The sequence below is a fragment of the Electrophorus electricus genome, chromosome 8, assembly GCF_013358815.1.
Source record: "Electrophorus electricus isolate fEleEle1 chromosome 8, fEleEle1.pri, whole genome shotgun sequence".
Lineage (NCBI taxonomy): Eukaryota > Metazoa > Chordata > Actinopteri > Gymnotiformes > Gymnotidae > Electrophorus > Electrophorus electricus.
Genome location: NC_049542.1, coordinates 11,922,356 through 11,941,406, shown reverse-complemented (window position 1 = coordinate 11,941,406; position 19,051 = coordinate 11,922,356). Strand labels below are relative to the sequence as shown.

At 40.8% G+C, this 19,051-nt stretch overlaps 1 protein-coding gene across 1 annotated transcript; it reads right to left on the bottom strand.

Moving 5' to 3' along the window:
• Positions 1 to 453: 453 nt before the first annotated feature.
• snx27a (sorting nexin 27a) lies at positions 454 to 18,522 on the bottom strand. The gene is made up of 13 exons (XM_027002282.2): positions 18,159 to 18,522; positions 14,010 to 14,241; positions 13,555 to 13,747; positions 13,202 to 13,266; positions 12,996 to 13,100; positions 12,201 to 12,279; positions 8,629 to 8,792; positions 7,938 to 8,027; positions 7,573 to 7,722; positions 7,138 to 7,266; positions 4,021 to 4,080; positions 3,864 to 3,912; positions 454 to 3,637 (listed from the first exon to the last, which is right to left on the bottom strand). The coding sequence occupies exons 1-13, from the start codon at positions 18,479 to 18,481 to the stop codon at positions 3,570 to 3,572; spliced, it is 1,707 nt and encodes a 568-aa protein (XP_026858083.2). The 5' UTR covers positions 18,482 to 18,522; the 3' UTR covers positions 454 to 3,569.
• Positions 18,523 to 19,051: the final 529 nt, after the last annotated feature.

The window sequence follows — 19,051 nt, the reverse complement described above, 5'->3', positions numbered from 1 at the left end:
CTCTGCCTGGCACGGCACAGCACGGAGGATGTGTGTGGCTGGAAGAGAAAACCAACCCTCATCTGAACTGCCATCCCCGCCACAGGATCCTGTCAGAGCACATCACACAGAGTAAGCTTTATTAAACCATCAACTTACTGCTCAGCTGAGGAGTGTGTGTGTGTGTGTGTGTGGGGGGGGGATTTATGGTGTAGTGAGAGTGGGGAAATTATGTCTCAGCATCCATGGTTCCTCTGCTGCTCTCCCTGCCTTCAGAGTAGGTATATGCACACTATGTGTTGTGTGGGAAAATGGTTTCTTGCAGCTTTAAGGAACCAGCAGCTTTTGTTTGACTCTGGCATGTTGTTAGGAACTTTTAAACATGCTAAAACTTTTGGCTTTGTTATCAACAACTTGATAAAAAGTCTTTCAGCAGAAAAGTGGTAATGTTTTCACAGAGGGAAAAGAAAACCCTTCATCAATAGATCATTTTATTTAAAATATGTTACAATGTTTAAGTCTACATGACATTTTCCAAACTTGAGCTTTTATTTCATTGGTTAGTTGAAACCCATTTTAGATACAAAACTATCATTTACCGATATCGGTTGTTAATTTGTAATTAGGCTATATGAAACAAAGCATCACTGCTTGTCATCACTAATAAATTAGATCTCTTCCCACCCAAGCCCTCCTAAGCCCTAAAAGAGCCTTACTTCACAAGGCTACCCCTAGTGTGACTAGGCTTCTTTTCAAAACCCTTGATTTAATGGGGAAAAAACAATAATAAATTAATGATTTCAGTCAAAGGCTACAGCAAATGCTTTGTCAAAGCAACACACAAGCAATGCATTTACAAGTAATAAACAAGGACAAATGTGTTTTCTGATTCAACCTGCACATTAACTTGACAAAATGTACTCTTGGTTCACAGAACTAAAGAAATGAGCAAGACATAAAATCCCACATTGCAAAGGATTAGCAACTCTGTCAGATTCCGGTCAATGCCAAATCCTCCATCAACAGCCTACTGTGGTCCTAGAGGCCTGGATGTCAGGTCCATGTTTCAGCTGTGAGAGCGACGCTGCTTCATAGTGGAGAAAGGAAAGGAGGAACACTTGCCTTGCAAATGCATTCCAGTACATTCATATGCTCCTCACACATTTCAGTCAAGAGAAAAACAAACAAAAAAACAAACAAAAAACAGCCACAAAAAAAACAAACAACCCCCCCCCCCCCCCCCCAAAAAAAAACAAAAAACAAAACCCCACTGGCCACAGAAACATGACGGCACTGGTTAATATTTCATATGGTAATAAATATGTCCCAAGATATTTTTTTTTTGTTGTTTGACACTTCATAATCATTTTAACAAAATGACAGAAGTTTGTCTCTCCTATGAACATTTGACAATTACAGACAGCATACTCACAATGTAAAATATAGGCCTACTCACTCCTCGTTTGTGTTATGACAAAACTGAACAGGTCTTCAGCACAACATGATGTTTAGCTTGACTTAGCAGTAGAGGCAAGCAGTTAGTTTTGTAAATACAAAGAACAAAACATACATCCATGAGATTATGCTGCCAAGGCAACAGGAGGATATTTTCTGAGCAAATAGTGTAGTGTGCATGGACACCCACGCACACGCACACGCACACACCAGGTAGAACGGTATTAGCACTGAGCTGTTAATGGGTCTTCCAAATGACTTGAGTAGGTGTGGAGACGCAAGTTGAAGAGTTCAGACTGACTGCTATTTTTGCCCTTTTAATGAGCTGAAAGCACAATAAAATTCACGCAAACACTGAGCACCTGATGCACTCCAAAAAGGTTCAGTGAACTGCTAGGAAGGAAGAGGGAGAATAATCCAGAAAGGTAGAACACACCTACTAGGCAAACACCTTGAAATGTTCAAGTTTCTAAATGCTTCTCTTCTAGATTCCCATGTCCAGCCTAAGAAATGTAAATAATAAAAGATATATCTTATATTCAGAACATTCTCCTTTCCTTTCTCTCTCTCTTGCTCCCCTTTCAACAGTTTATATATTGAATTCATTGCTCAATGGGTGAGTTACCTATCCCCAGGGAGCCATTGTTCTAAACAGCCTGGAAGACCACACTTTAACCACTCAATAGTTAAAGCTGAGACTCACCAACTAACTCTCTCACATGCGCACACACACATTTGCAAAATACAATTAAACCACAAACACAACACTACTCTCTTTCTATTCCTCACGTTTCACGTCTTTTCTGAGAAAAAAACTTCACTTGTATGTAGCACTACTGTCCCCTATAGGAAGACATTAAAACTGCACCTGAATGTACACAAACACCAATTCCTGCCGCTCACCATCTTCACGCACACTGTTGTTCTGCATGCATATTATTGCCAACAAAATCTAGTCAACAGTTGAAGAAACAGGCACCCTGTTTATGGAGCAGCATTCACACACTATGTTCACTGGACATCTGGGACCACAAATACATAATTACACACGTGCACTCGCACACACACGTGCGTGCACACAAACCCTTCCCTCTCAAACTTTTATCTTGTATTCCATGGGTTGTTCTAAAAAGCCTCAAAGCAGTGGTCTATCTAGCCAGACTTTTTTTTTGTCCTTATTGCAAATTATCATTATTGTAAATTAAACAAGCACCTCACAAAGGGACACACTAAATTAAAGTGAAATCCTAACAGCTAGCAAGCACCTTCCCAAGCATTTTCCAACAAGCCTCAGTGTTATCTGTTTAGCCAGCGATATTAATGATGAACTACCATGACACCATTAAGCAATTTTGTTTAAAAACAAACAAACAAAATACATCTTCAGTTTGAATCTGAGTGGTCAGCTAAGACTACCTTCAAGGATAAAGCTCCAAAGCACTTAACTGAGTCCAACATTAGCAAAATCTCCTTGAGTTTAGATGCTTCCAATCAGTGTTAATATTTAGTTATTACCTTAAATCCCCTGCCTCTACTCACTACTCACATCTTCAGCCTTTACATCAGCCAGCTTCTTAAAGTACTCCTAAAACCCAAACATACATGCTGGCTCTGATCAGTCACATTGATTTACTTGCCCAAACAACCAATCAAAAGCAGTTGCTTGTCACTATGCTGCAATGATGACAAATGATGACACCGGCCCTTCTTCAACCACGGGTGGCTTATGCGGCAGTAGCGTTAGCCAACAGGAAAAGGGGACCCCGCTCCACAACCAACGGCCCAGAAGATCTTAGGCTGTCATATTCCTTTTTTGTGTTTATGTTCAGGTGATGAGGTGAACATATCTACTGATGACATGACCACAGATCCGTTTGCTGCTGTCCATTTGCAGTGAAATGGCCCTAGCTTAGCTATGAGTCTGTCACCATGGTAATAAGGGCATTCTCAGCTGTCAAGGTGACGTGGCAGACCAACGGGGCCCTCTGTAGTTGAAAGGAGCCCATTTTGTCTTCCTAATAATATGGTTGTTATGGTGCTGCTGAAGTGTTACCGTGGTAACATGGTTGTTATGATGGTTTGCTCTACTATGATGGTCCAGCTCAGTTTATGCTGATCTCCAGAGGACAGGCCTCTTATGAGGTGGCAATCTCGCCTCCTAGGTGGCGCCATCCCTTTTGTTGTTCCAGAGGAGAGAGGTACTCTGAAATGGAAATGCAGAACATGGAATTCTTTTGGATTTGTTTTTAAATGTTTGTTAAAACATTTGTCCAGTTGCCAACGTTTTTGTGCACATGAAAAAATGTGATTTCAGAATACATTATTCTCTCAAACTGAATGCAGAACACACAAACGACAGATGGTCAACAGATGTCACAAAGTGTGTGGTGTGTGTGTGTGTGTGTGTATATATTGTCAGCATGATGTACCATTGTTACTGCAATTCTTGTTGTCCTTGTCAGAGGCCTCAGCTTCTACCTGTACCATTTTGGAGAAAGTGAAGACAGTTAAAAACAAATGACAAGAAAGTATAAAGTAAAAGGGTAAAACAGAGGGGATCTGTGAGTGTGCAACATGTGGACTTGCCTCTTTCCGCCATTTCAGTTCACAGAAAATCCTCTCGAAGCACTCATGCATGTAGTTGAACTGAGAAAACACACTGTCATTAGTGGCTCATGAAATATAAAGTTTGTTGCTGACCTGCATGTACAAGTCTGTGCACATGACTAATCAAAGTCTGACTGAGCAAGGTCATTTGTAGGTAAATGTGCTTTTTTTTTTTGCAATTCTGCATTATGTATATAGGTCAGTCTCAATCAAGTTAAGTGCCAAGCTGGTGAGCACTTGTATGCTACAATTTGAACTGAGAGGATAACATTGCAGTTATGGACATTGTACAGCTGTGCAAAGATTGTGTTGCCTTCTTTGTACCAAGTTGGCTCCAAGGAAGAGAGGTCATTGAGGTTCTGTTTAAAGTCCAGTGTGCACTGTGGTTAATGAAGGCTACAGTGCTAGGGAAAAAGCTATTTGCATGTCTTTTTGTACTGGTCTTGATGGTCCTGAGTTTTCTACCCTATGCAAGAGGTGGTGTCCGGGGTGAGAAGGGTTGGCTATAATCTCGCAAGCATGCTTTGTATACCTGCTGTTGTAAATGCCCGGACTTACAATCAGGAGTTTGGCTCACTTCTGTGAAGTGGAGAATACAAACCGGATGGTTATTGATGAGGTGAGAATGGACTCAATGATTGCCATGTAGAACTGGATCCTGAGGGCCTATGGCAGGTTTAATTTCTTCAGCTGCCACAAAAAGAACATCCTCTGCTGCACTCTCTTGGTGATGGAGATGTTTCTCTCCTACTTTAGTCCTTGGATATAGTGGTGCCCTGGAGCTTGAGTGAGTCTACAGAGGAAACCACAGAACTGCTGATGTTGGGAGTGGGGTGGTCCACCACCATCTTCACTCTTATGCATTTGTCAGCAGATGGATATGATTGCACCAGGACACTAGCTGTTCTATTTCCTTGCTGTAGGTAGACCGTTAGTTAGGAGACCAACCATGGTGGCGTCATCTGCAAACTTCACTATCTTTAGTATTGTGACGCTCACTGGAGACGCAATCTTTAGTGTAGAGACTAATGAGAACACCACAACCATGTGGCATTTTAGTACTAAAGGTCAAAGTGTCCGATTTGTTTTTCTAGTTGTACTTGATGGATTCTGATGGCCCGGAAGTCCATGATCCACAAGTGGAATCTGGTATTGATAGCTGAGCTGCAGAGGCTCTGGAACTACAGTGCTAAAGACAGAAGTGTAGTCCACAGCGTAGTCTAGAGTGTAGAATAGTTCCCTGGGCAATCAAGATGCTGTAGCATGAAGTGCAAACCGCTGTTTGCAAACAGCAGTGGATCCAGCAAAGGGTTCATGATAGCTTCCGGGTGGGCAAAGACCAGGCGTTCAAAGACTTTCAGAACTACAAAGGTCAGGGTGACAGGCCTGTAGTAATTTAGTCCTGTGATGTTTGTCTGTTGGGGGATTAAAATTATGGTGGTGGACTCGCGCACTTGGGAACAGTGGAAAATTCTAGATTTGTTGAAAACGTCTGATGACTGGTGCTAGTTGATCACGGTGGTGCTTTAGAGTAGATGGTGGGACAATATCTGGATCTGGGGCTTTTCTCAACTTTTGGCTCCTGAACAGCCTTTAACATCCTGCTCAATGATGGTGAGATTAGATGTAGCCAGAAGTGAGAAAGTGGGAGAGGAGAACATTGGACTCGGGGGTACGTTCATCCTGTAAAATAACTTATTCAAGTCGGTGAGCTGGCAGTCATTCAGTTAGAAGGGCGTTTCTCTCACCTTTTAGTTGGTATATATCTATAGGCTTTTCCAAGTTGAAGTAGAGTTGTTAGCAGCGATGTGGCTATTCAACTTCTTAGTTTTACTTTGCTGTTGTAATCTTTCTCTAGCCTGTACTTTACTGCTGAATGCTGCCCTTTTCCCCCTATGAAGTGGTCTGAGTTCTGCTGAACACAATGGTTTTTCATTCAATCTCACCCATGTCTTTGTTGAGATGCAAAAAAAAAAAAAAAAAAAAAAATAATTAAAAAAATTATATATATATATAATAAATATAACCATGTCATACGTCAGGTTTTTATATTTTTATATTTTATATATATATATATATATATATATATATATATATATATATATATATATATATATATATATATATATATATATATATATATAAATATAAAAACCTGACGTATGACATGGTGTTTGTGTATTTGTCCAGGCTACCTGTCGCCTTTTCAAAAACAGTCCAATCTGGAATAAAAACAGCATTGAAGCTTCTCAGTGTCTTCACTGGTCCACCTCTTAACTGTTGTAACAACAGGCATGCTGGTTTTGAGTTTTTGCCTGTATGTTGGAATGAGGTGGATGAAACTGGAATATCAAAGCCTCTCGTGTGATGGCATATTAACCATTTGTAATGATGGTGCAACAATGGTCAAGTGTCCCCTTCCCTTGTGGCACAAGTGATGTGTTGCCTGTACTTGGGTCTGTAGCGATATATAAATTCCAACAAAAATGAAAGAATAACAACCTGGGAAAGTAAAATGGCTTGCAGTTTATGAACAGTGACTAACAAAGGAGTACATGATTTTAGCAGTAATGTGACATCTTTGCATAATTTTTGTGCTTGTTCACATAAAAGCAAATTTTTGCTTTTGCTGGTCTGCACTGTGATATCACTGTTTGCTCTGTGGAGATGGTCAGATCAGTAAGCCTAGTTTCTGTGAAGCACATGGTAGTTTGAAAAAAGCTTGTTGTTTTTATTGACAAGATGTAGTTCCTCAATCTTGTTGTGGAAAGAATGGAAATTTGTGAGAAAAAGATGGGAGAGAGATGCAAAAATCCCATGCACTAGCCACAACTGCCTCTCCTCCCTTTCCAGGTCAGGTTAGCAGCGTGAGGACTCAGGAATAATGCCAAGTTGAATATGGTCCTGAAAGTTAGTAGATGCTCCTTGCTTCAAGTGATTAAGTTAGACACTCCATAGACAACATTAACAAACAAAAAACAATGCAACAGGTAACTGCAACACACAAAGGCAGGCATACACGCTGCCATACTGAATCCAAAATGCAGACAGCAAGCACTTTCTTAAGGCATTTGAGTGAGTGTTTAAGCAACTCACATAAGGAGTGAAGATTTTAACCCAGCGGGGTTTTTTCTCTCCTCGAACATACTCAAAGCAGAAAGCCATGCCCTCCTCATCAGTATCCCACCTCTGCATCTCAGACCATTCGAATGCTATAACCTGATTCTGTAAAATGAAAATACACACACACACATTCATACACGTTGGATACATCACACCAACTCTGAGGGCTAAACACATACACAAACCTAACTGAATATAGCTGAGAAGTTTAAATCTATATTTTATGTTATATTTTTGAGTGTGTTATAATAATGCACTCAAGAAATCTTTACCAGGTTGCACATGCATGTACACACACACACACACACACACACACACACACACACACACACACACACACACACACACACACACACACACACACACACACACACACACACACACACACACACACACACACACACACACCTCCAGTGTGCCATCCTCAGTGCAAGCATGCAACTTGAAGTGGTGGATACTGATAGCTGCCATCACGTGTCCTTTCCTCCGTGAATCACATGAGCAATGAGGGAACATCATCTCATTATAGCCCTCACACGTGCGCAGCAGACTCAGATACTGAGAAAGAAAATTTTAATGAGGGTAGATTGAAATTCTGTTTGTCTGCAAAACTATAGTCTTTGACTAACCACAATTTAAAAAACATAATGCTATCATCAGTTGTTCCAAATCTGTGCTCCAAGCCATAGAGGTTAATGGTAGTCTTAACAGCTGTGTGGAGTTCTTCTTATGAGAGCATGATAACAGAGGAGCAGTCAGGAGCATAGACTTACTGTTGCCATTTTCCTCTGCTCTGCCAGCTTCTGAAGCTGGTAGGACTTATCCTCTGCTTTGATGAATCCCTTCTTCACATCATCCTGAGCCTGTACACACATATGCAGACAGACCGGGAATGACAAAAGATTGAGAACAAAAGTATGCTAGATTATTGAAGATAATTGTTTATAAAAAGTCCTGTGTTTATAACCTTGAAGGTTGCTGTGTTTGTTTGAATTGGAAGTCAGGTTAAAAAAGAAACAAACAAGGTGATCCTAAGGTTGGGTGACATGGCAAAAATATCACAATACATGGAATACCTGAAACATCTTCATAATGCATCACAATATTCAGTTATTTTTAACTACACTGTAGTAATATAGTAGTGAATTATAAGCTCTGAAAACATTTTCAAAAAAAAAAGGATAACACTGAAATAATAACCTAACATTAAATCAGTCTTGTCACTTTTTATAGTATGACAATTCAGGTTGTTGTATATACACTCTATATTTAAAGATACCTGCAATAGGCTTAGAAAAGTACATCAAGATAATATCATCACTGTTGAATCATCCAGCCCCATGTGATCTGCATCTCAGTTAATGATATGTTGTTGGTGACACTGTCTCGGTAGTGAAGTAGTGAGTCTGACCCAGGATCTACAGAACTGCTTCCTCACAAGGCTGGCTGTGAATGTGAACTGACCTGATGGAAACAGTAGTGCAGAGCCAAGGGGTGGTCATGAAGCAGCTCTTGCTCCTGATTGCTGAAGAGCCACTTGCGCAGAGCCAGGCAGGTTCCTGGCACCGCTGACGTGTAGTTCTGCACATATAGCTTGTGCGGGAACTCGTTGGGGGCTAATTTGCGCACTGATAAATAGACAGCATTTCCAGAATCAAGTAGAGCAAATCAAGAATGAAAGAAACTGAAAGCAAAACTAGTCTAGGACAAAATCTGTAGTCGATCTGGCACACAGCATGATGTCAAAACACTGCTTTTTGCCTCAAATTTTTCTCCCAATCTGAGAAACTGAATGTATACTTCTTGTATATTTAGTTTGATGGATGTGGCACCGAATAGTTACTGGTAAGATTTAAGTAACAGGCCACCAAAATGCACCAAAAAATAAAATGCTGCACCAGTAGAAATTTGGAGTGTAACGAATTCAATGAAATTGTGTTCAATCTATTTGTTGGGCATGTTCCTTTGCATTTTTTCACCCAGTTTGTAATAAGCCAGTTTGTAATGTTCAGTTCCTGTTTAAGGGGTTTTTTGCTTCTTCCCCCTCACAATATGCATACTTAGTGGGTTTCACATTTAGTAATTGCACTGGCTAGTTGAGAATTCCACTTTTTGGCTTTTTTAGCGAACATACTGAAATAAACACTAACCATATAGATAATAGAGAGCACAAATGGCTCAGTAAAGTCTAAACAATATAAAGGAAGTATAAAGGGGTGGGGCAATGAGGTAGCTTCCTGTGAATTCATGAGGAAAACAGGGTGGGAAGTGTGATGGTTTGAAACTACTTTTCAGGCAGCTGTTCCTGGATTGCAATTTAGGTGGCTGGTCTGGGACAGTTTGGCCTTTGACAGTGATGAGAAGAGGTCTCAGCCTGGGGTCCCTGATGATACTGATACACCTTTACAAATGATGAGCAGGAGTAGTGAGCCAGTGGTGAGCTGGGACAATTTTACTACCTTGTGGAAGGATTTGTGATGCAATACAGTGCCATTGTCCAACCAGACCATGCTGTTGGTAAGGACTGGTTCAAAAGAGGCTCTGTAGAGGTTTTAAAATGCTCTGAATATCAGCTTATTGTTGCACCTTCTACTAGAGTATTTGTAAACCAGGTGAGATAGTAACTTGAGATATGAAGTTAAAGTTGGTGGGCCTCAAAAGCCTACCTGCTGACATAAAGGGGATCATGGTCAAAGTCGACCAGCAGCTTTTTAGATTGGTACACACAGAGTGGGGCTGCTGTCTGCTCTCAAGGCAGAAAGCCAGAGGACTTCTCTCCTGTGAGCGGAGTCAGGCTGACTGGACATCTGCCACATATGACATCAGTGTCATCTGTGAACTCATATCACTTGTAATTGATGTGGAGATGGCGCAGGAACCAGTGTAGAGTTCCACTCTTGGTGGTGACAGACTGGGTGGTGAACTGGTTGATACTATAAGGTTCTATCTTTAGTAAGCTCACATTCATTTTCAGTGTTTCACAACCCAAGTGCTCAGAGCTTGGTGGCAACTTTCATAATAGAATTTGATTTTCATAATAGAATGCATAATAGAACAATGCTTTGTGATTCATGATAGATTGGCGCTCTGCAGAAAATACCACTTGAACATGTCTGAGACACAATTTTAGTGTTCAATGATTTACAAGTAGCACTGAAATCATCAGTTCAACACATCCATGAAGTTCTCCCAGATTGGTGAATGTATAAATGTTACAAATGCAAATGCATACTACTGTCTCCGGACTAGGGTTAGTTAGTAGTTTGTCTCTTGACGTCAGTCTTCAATATTCATGTCATCATTTAAATGATTTTGATTGACTTTCACCTAAGCCAAAGGTGACTTTAGTGCAGCAGTCATTTGATACTGTTGCGCTAATTATCATTACAGTAACTTTACATGTAGAAATAAAATAGTGTTGCTGCTACTGTAATGCTGTTACCATGAAGTTTAATGAATCTAGCCCACTTTGTTTACTTATTGCCTCATTTGACAATCATGAAAAGAAGTCATTCAGAAGTCATTTGGTCTGTTAAGAGAGGTACATAGTCCTACTATAGCCTATTGGGACCATGAGCCTCTTAATAGAGGACTGGACATGGTCCTACCATAGCCTGCAATAGCACACGTCATGGGTACCTTTCAGCTGCTTGAGGTATAACGTTGTTTTGTTTCTCTTCACAGCTAAGTAAGATTGGTCCGTGCTGTTCGGAGTGCACCTGCCCAGCAGTAAGGTAGAACTGTGGGTTCTAGGCAGCACACAGATGTCATGGTTGAGTCATGGCTTCTTCTTTAGCCATGGTCAGATGGTCTTGGTGACTACTACACCATCAATAGATCTGCTGATCTATGCAGCCCCAGACAAACCGTAATCCTCCGTTAAAGATAAAAGTAATGTTGGCATGTGGCAGCTTCCCTCAACACACTGCAGCCCATTCATAAAAGCGTTGGCAGGGTGCACGGTTCTCAGACTGCTAACCAGCTTGTACAAACATGAGAGAAAGCTTTCTTAGCCTTAGCCCTTGGAGAAATGTAGAAAATTACCACTGTAGCATTTTAACAGTAGTGGACCTCACCAGTGTTTGCACAACATGACACCACACACAATTCATCCAGTCTGCTTGTGCCAGACATGGTCTTCATGTCTACCTGGATTGAGGTGAATATCCTTGCTAAAATGGTGTCGGGAACTGATGTATGAAGTCCAGTTTTTGTTAATATTAGAGAAACTCCTACACTCTGCTTGTGCGTTCTAAATTTTAAAATCTATTCCTACATCCTTGACAGCATTCTGCTTCTTATTCCATCTTCCTGTAGTAATGTCAAATTATAATTAATGTTATACTAATTACATAAAAACATCTTAAGATTAAAGTGGACACAGTCTTAGTGCCCAGTTTTTTTAATAGACTGTGTTGTGTGAGTGTTTTGTTTCCAGCCAAACTGCTGGGTAATAAACTGTCTTAAGCCAAACTGGTGCATACATTTTGGCTAATTTAGCTCCAATTTGAAGATAAATAGGTCAGCTCTTTCCCCTGGGCTTTTTAGATTCTTCCTCCCTTGTTAGTCACATGATGCAGGCATTTTTACTCTTACCTACGGCTAAGGAATCTTAAGGAACAGCTCGAGAAACGTCCACCCTGAAAACTAAAGCAATCTCTCAAACAGTATTGGGGACTTAAATGCCCTGATTAACTTAAATTATTCAGGTTTTAAAGTATTTCATTAAAAAAATAATGCTATTGTTAATAAAGCATTTAAATGATTAAAAGAATAAAACAATTAAAAGCCCTTTCCTTTTCAAACCCTGTTTTAACCCATTTTAATTTTCCTACTCTCTCCATTACTGCTCATGGCGTTATGTTTTACTGTTTTTTTTAAATCCCACTTTTGCCTACAAGTTGTAAAAGAAAGTGGTTTTCCCTTGCAATAGCAATAATGAAACTCTACCACACTTGTTCTCCAGAAATCACACACACATATACATATTATACACACACACACACATCCTCTTTCAAGCAGACCGGTGTACTCACCAAAAGAGTGGTTGATCACCTCAAAGAGAGCAAAGTAACTGGCCATGATGCTGTCCATGCCAACCTTCAACACTAAAGCCTGAAAGGGAACAGCACACATCACCAATCAAAAGGCAAGGAAAAACAAAAAACAAAAAACAGACAATCCAGTTTGAACTGAAGCTGAATGAGCCTTATTACAATGGGAGCGAAATCTCTGGGAGAAGAGTGGTAAAGAAAGAAATGAAAATAACAAAATTAAGACAGGGGTTTAACCCTTTTTATAAGATGTCTCAAAGCAGCTTTACACAAATCATATATACACATAGAATCTGGGTCCAGGCCCTTAATGTGAAAGCCAGGGCAACAAAGGCAAGCAAATCATGTTTACCAATCTCCTCAGGTTGACATCATGTGGCAAACTCATAACACACAATGATTCTAACTTGCAGCAGGTGATCCACTAGTAAAGCTGTATTACAAAAATACACCAGTGTAACACCGACTGACTACCGAGTTAGAGTCACTGCTGTGTTGAGAACAGCCTTCGACACAATTGTTGTCACATCAGCAGGGGTCCAGTGGTGGGACACAGACTAGTGATATACAGGGTAAAGGCTAGCTAACAAATTATTGCAGCAACACTCTCCTGTTTGTAACTGCACACCTACAAAAAGCACATGCAAGATAAGTAGACCTAATAAGGCTGCAAGTAAGTGTAGATGCAAAGTATTGATTAAAAAGGTGGGTGGTGATTATAAAATTACATATCACTGAAGTATTAGTTTGATAATTACAGTAGGAAAGTCGCATTACCTGGTACACTTGGTCAGTGGTGCTGTTCTTACGCACTCTCACAGAAACAGTTGTTTTATCAGGGAGTGCTATTCGCAACTCCACATCGGTTACGCCATTATAGTTCTGAAACGCACACACACGCACATTTGAGTAAATGAGTTCAAGAAAATGAAGAGGTCACATATTTCTCTCTCTCTCACTCACTCACTCACACATACACTTACCTCATCAGACTCAGATAGGAACTCTTGCATAACATCACTTTCTCCAATGACCCTTACTGAGCACACTATAAGTAAGAAATCAGAGTTCAGGAAAGGTGACTGGTAAACAGTTCCGGACCGTATATACCACATTACCCCTAACCTCACTCACTGCAATACTTATCAGCCACAAAAATCTCAAAAGATTTAGAATAAGGAGAGAGGGAACAGAACAATATCGCAAACCATTTCCTTCCTTCTTAGCCTGGTTTCCTTTTCTACTAAGAAAACAGATGACCCAGCTCCAACCCACCTCCCCCATCTCTTTTTTTAATTCAAGGATTTCTGGCTCTCTCTCTCACTTGCTCACTCACCCCTCTCCAGGTATTCCTCCAGTCCTCTCCTGCGGGCATCTAGCTGTTGCTCAGACAGTGAGAAGGGCCATTTCCCTGGCAGCTTAGGGAAGGAGAAGGTGGCAAACTCTCTCTTCAGGTTGTGGTGCAGGATGGCAAACTCTCTGTAGCGCTTTGAGCACAGCTGTCTGCCAGACATGTTGACATTGTACACCTGTGTGTGTGTGTGTGTGTGTGTGTGTGTGTGTGTGTGTGTGTGTGTGTGAGAGAGAGAAAAAGAGAAAGAGATATCTTGGTTTACAGTAGCTCTCTCAGACCAGAAAGTAAAAAGTCATGTCTGCCTGGATAGTTCTAAGTGAATTATGGCAATCACCTGCAAGCACTGTGATAGATCCAAGAAGTCTTTAATTCTGGCAAAAATACAGCATCAAGAAGGTGGAAAAGAAGAAGATTAACAGTTTTTTTGTGGGACTCACCACAAATCTTTCCCCATGTTGTTCCACATGCTTGTAAGAGGGGATGGAGATGGGTACTGCCTGCTTGTCACTGTAGTCATAGCTGGGTGGGCACGAGCCATCCTCTCCGGGGTCGAGGCCGTCCACTTCCTGTGGTGGCACAGACAGCACAGCAAGCACTAGCTCCTTCTCTCCTGCCCGGATCAGGTCCACCACCTGCTTATGGGTGGCGCCCTCCACACTTACGCCGTTCCTATGGATAGACAGATAGACAGACATACAGACACAGAGAAACAGAAAAAAGATGTACTTGACAGTAGCCTCGTCATCTTTGGTTCCAAATGATTTAACTTTAATGTTTATTAATGATATGCTCCAGCAGAATTCACCTCACATTTAACATCTGCATCTGGTTTTCACACTAATGTATTGTAAGACTACTGATCCGAGAACTGAAATGCAGTTCTGTCTTGAATACTCAATTGCAACTGTGGAATTCTCCTTTGAAACTGTGCATGTTCTGATGGGCTAGACAAACATAATTCGTGTGCATGTGAACAAAAACACAGACACAAGCACACATGCAAAGAAAGGAACACACAGATGCAGGTACACAACGGTTCAGCTCAGGGCAACAGCGTACCTGCCAGCTGACTCCTTTCCACCATAACTAACCCACCACAGCAGTATGGAGAAAAACAAGGCACATCTGAGACCACAAACAAAGCAAGAACAAGGAGGGAAGAGGCAGAGACAATTCTAGATGCATTAACCAATAACCAATCCACAGTGCAGAATTAAGAGAAATATGTGTTGGAGGCTTGATCCCACTCAATCATCACTGTTTCTTCCCAGCCACTAAGTCAGAGATGCCATTACGCAATACTGTGACGTTGTGAATCCAACAAGAACCAAGTTCAAAGTCTTTGAGAGTGGAACTAGAGTTCAGTGCAATTCCAAAGCAATCCATATGACCTTAATGAGTTCCTGTGGTCACAGTCTAGGCTAAATTACAGCAGGACTAGGATGGTGTGGCGTTGTGCAACAATGCAAAAAGTCACACACACAGCCGACAGCAAGAAGCACCTAGAGGGACATTTGCATGCCAGTGTTGCCTTGTTTGTGGAGGGATGAAAGGGCAGTATGAAGGAAGGGAATGACTGCAGTATTACTGTACTAATCTGATCAGAATATGCAGGCTAATGGTGACAAAATTAGCACAGGTTATACCTTTCATGACGAACGCCATCAAAAACATGAGTTCCCTTATTTACTCACTTCTTTTCTCAGACATGGATAAAGTGTCATTGTGCAACAAAGGAAAACATTTGAATGTCAAACTGACATTTGAAACTCTAAGCAAGCACTTTCTTAAAGAACTGGCCTTGGCCCAAGTTGCTTTTACTTCACAACAATCTTGGACAATTATGAGATTATTGGTACTGTAATAAATTATATTATGGAACAATATTCTGAGGATATCAAGAATAGATAGTACTTCTAATTTACATGAAAGAGATATATAGTATACCAACAAGAGCCTGTAAACAACAACAAATCACCTATTGTAACGCCATCATCTTATTTCATTACTTTAAACAATTCTTTCTTTTTAAATAGCCTTAAATGCTGAAATATTAACTGTAGATTGAGCTGTTCTAGAACTGTAAATGCTGAAATATTAAAAACATTGTACTTGTAGCATTTCAAGTTTAAAAAAAAAATGTTGCACCATTGTTGGCTGTTATGTTTTGGTACATTATGTCTTTTACTCCTTAGGAAACTACAGAAAATGACATCATGAAAATGTCTTCAAATGCCTGATGTATACTTCTAGCATATCTTTCACCCCTCCTTCTCAAGCTCCTTAATAATAAGCAAAAGGTTCAACCTCCAAAGTACGGGGGAATTCTCAGCAGCGAATCTCTGGTGTCCTAATAACAGTGTGCAGTACATCACAGAAGCTTATGTAACCGGCAACCCAACCCTCAAGATTCCAACTTTAGCTGTAGGAAGGGAAGAGACAGGGTGGTCCCTCCTCAGTAAGAAGCAGCCTTTTCCTACACAGTGATCCAATACAGAGCACTACCGGACACACTAGCCTGAACTAGTCTTTGAGTGACTATGCTCTTGTTATGGTCTGTGGTATCAACACTTGGTAGCAAATGGAAGCGCTTTGTGTAACAGTTCCAAAGAGATGTGACCTACCAAGCAGCACTGACCAAGCTCACTCACAGACTCACAGAGAGAGAGAGAGGAGAGAGAGTGTGTGTGTAAAAATACATATGCAAATGAAGACAACTGTGTTATTAATCATGCAAGGCAAAATACTATGACAAACATCAGCTGTTCTTAAATGCTTAAGCTAAGATCAGAAAAAGGCACAGCCTTTTATCTAAGCATACACACATAGCATTATAACTTAATGACAAATTTAATTTTTTGAGTAAATATTAGTTTAAAAGCAAACCATATTACCATACTGAGCTAGATATCCGGTCAGTAGTACTGAATCACCTAACATTAGTTTAGCTAATTAGCTAGCAAGCAAGAAGTGTACACACGTACACACCAGATGTGCACTAACAAGGCCTTGTTGTGTGTAAATTGAGATTAAATTTCATCTTCCCAGATGGTACTACAGGGAGCAGTGACTGGCCAGCCTTGGGAACTGTCCCTGGCATGTGATCAATCAGCTCACAGAAATAAACAGCACCCTAGTCCAGGTCAGTCTGTCTAGTGAATCTGTCTAGCCATCATGTGTCAAAAACAACTTTTTAGGCTAATGGTGCTAGAGGCACACTGCTATGGATTTCAGCCACTTTCCCATCATCACTTAAAAGGTCATGGCCTGAAAAGGTCCATTCACGATAAAGCGACCTTGCCTAATAGTAAGCCGATGGGGTACAGACAACAGCGCAAGATGGCAAGTTGTCTGACTAGATACTAGAACAGAGTACTTCGAGTCCTGCTGCATATAGAGGACATGCATGTATCTACTACCGTCAGTGTCTGAGCTCCCCTCTGTAGGTGGTGTACAACTGCATTTAACCCGAGTGTCAAAGTCACATCAATTTAAAGTTCGAGGACATTTGCTGTTAGCAGTCTTTCTGAAATAGAACATGAAATAGGACATGAATAAAACAAGAAAACATTCATAAAAAAACATGCAAGTCTGGAGTGTGTTCTACCATGCATATCATCAAAAGCACATCCTCTGTACTGTAGACCCTTTTTTAAATCTACATAGCAGAGATTAGGACACTTTATGTAGGTGGTCAAACATGGATTTGCAAATCCATGTACAAAAAGGTGACAGCATGTGATGAAGCCACCATAATGGCTACCAGTATTCTAGTGGCTGCATATAAGACATGAAGTTATCAACTAATTAAATAACAGTTACAAAAGACGAAATGTGTGATCAAATCCTTTAAACAATATTCGTCTGCAATCAAAGTAATTTCCCCTAATACTATCATAACTAAAATTGTGCAACTGATTAAAACACAGCATATGTTATAACAAAATATGTTTTAAACACGTTTGCTTTATGTATACGTATAATAAATTAAATTAAAAATGAACAACAAATCACAGTATAAATGCTAACGTGTCTGTGCGTCACTTCGAAGTCAAGAACTGGGACAACATTCAGCCCGCTAACTGACCAGCCTGGTTAGGTTGGCAAAGGAATGCATAATTAAAGACATGTAGGTATCCAAACCTGCTGTAAACGTGCCCTCCTACCCTAGAGTCACACTAACTGTACTTCAGCGTCGTCAGTCGCCACAAAGTTTATTCAACGTAATCTTGCTAGCTAGCTAGATTTCTGCAGTAAGCGAGACATGCAAGCAAGCTTGCAATATGTTCAGGTTCAAGGCTTCTTGCTAACTACCTAGCTGTCTCCTACATTTACTGACCTTTTATCTAAGCATATCTATCGTTATAACCTAATGACTAAAAGTTCATTTTCTGAGTAAATATTAGTTAAAAGCAACACATATAACCATACTGAGCTGCCTATCTGGTCACTAATATTGAATCACCTAACATTAGTTTAGCTAATTAGCTAGCTAACTAGCTAGCCAGCTATCTAGATCAAGCCAGCAATGACAAAGCCAATAATACAACAAACAAATCAAATAACATCAAAATAAATCAACTTACACCTCCAGAATTCTGTCTCCTTTCGATATTCCTGCTCGGTCCGCCGCACCGCCGGGTAACACGGCACTGACATGCTGAAGAGGTGCGTACAATTCCCCGTTAATACTCCGCAGTTGCCCTCCTTCGCTAACTTGACCACGGACGTTAAATCCATAGCCGGATTCTGACTTGACAATTCTAACAATACGCGGACCCGCCGTCACTGTAGTGGGTGTCTGACTTCCAGAACCGCTTGCCGAACCGACACCAGATCCATTTCGGGACGCTACGGGTACTACAGACGGAGGAGTAGGGCGAATGTCGTCTCCCTCAATATCCGCCATGTTTAGCGCGTCGCGTAGACTGGTACGTACATTCAAAACAACCCAGATATACGCTCGAGTAGCGGAGCTAGGATAAGCAAGCGGCGCTGTCGTCGTCGGTGCTCCCATTCATCACGAGACCCTCAGTGATGCAGACAAGTCAGCTACTGTGTCGGGTGTACTAAATCAATTGTTGCTGCTGACCTTAACACCAGCCTCCCCTTACCCTAAATAAAAGTTTAATTTGATATTTGAAAGGTTGGGCTGGGTACAAGCTCACTAAAGGACCAGTTTCATAAAAAGTAATCTGTCAGAAATTGTCCACACCAACATCTAAGATATAATATTTTTATATACGAGTTCATTAAAATATGTTTTTGAAGATGTCTGATTGGGTGGAGCTCACTGGCCTGGGCCTTAGGCAATTTCGATTCAGAAAACAGAATTGGTGGTGTTGGACTATTCATTAAAATGCATAACATTCAGGTCAAGTCATGGGAGGTCATGTAGACAAGGTCATGAAAGAGAGCAGAAAGGTGATTGCAAGGTGCTAGCAACAGCCAGGTCATAGGTTTGATTCCTAAAGGAGTA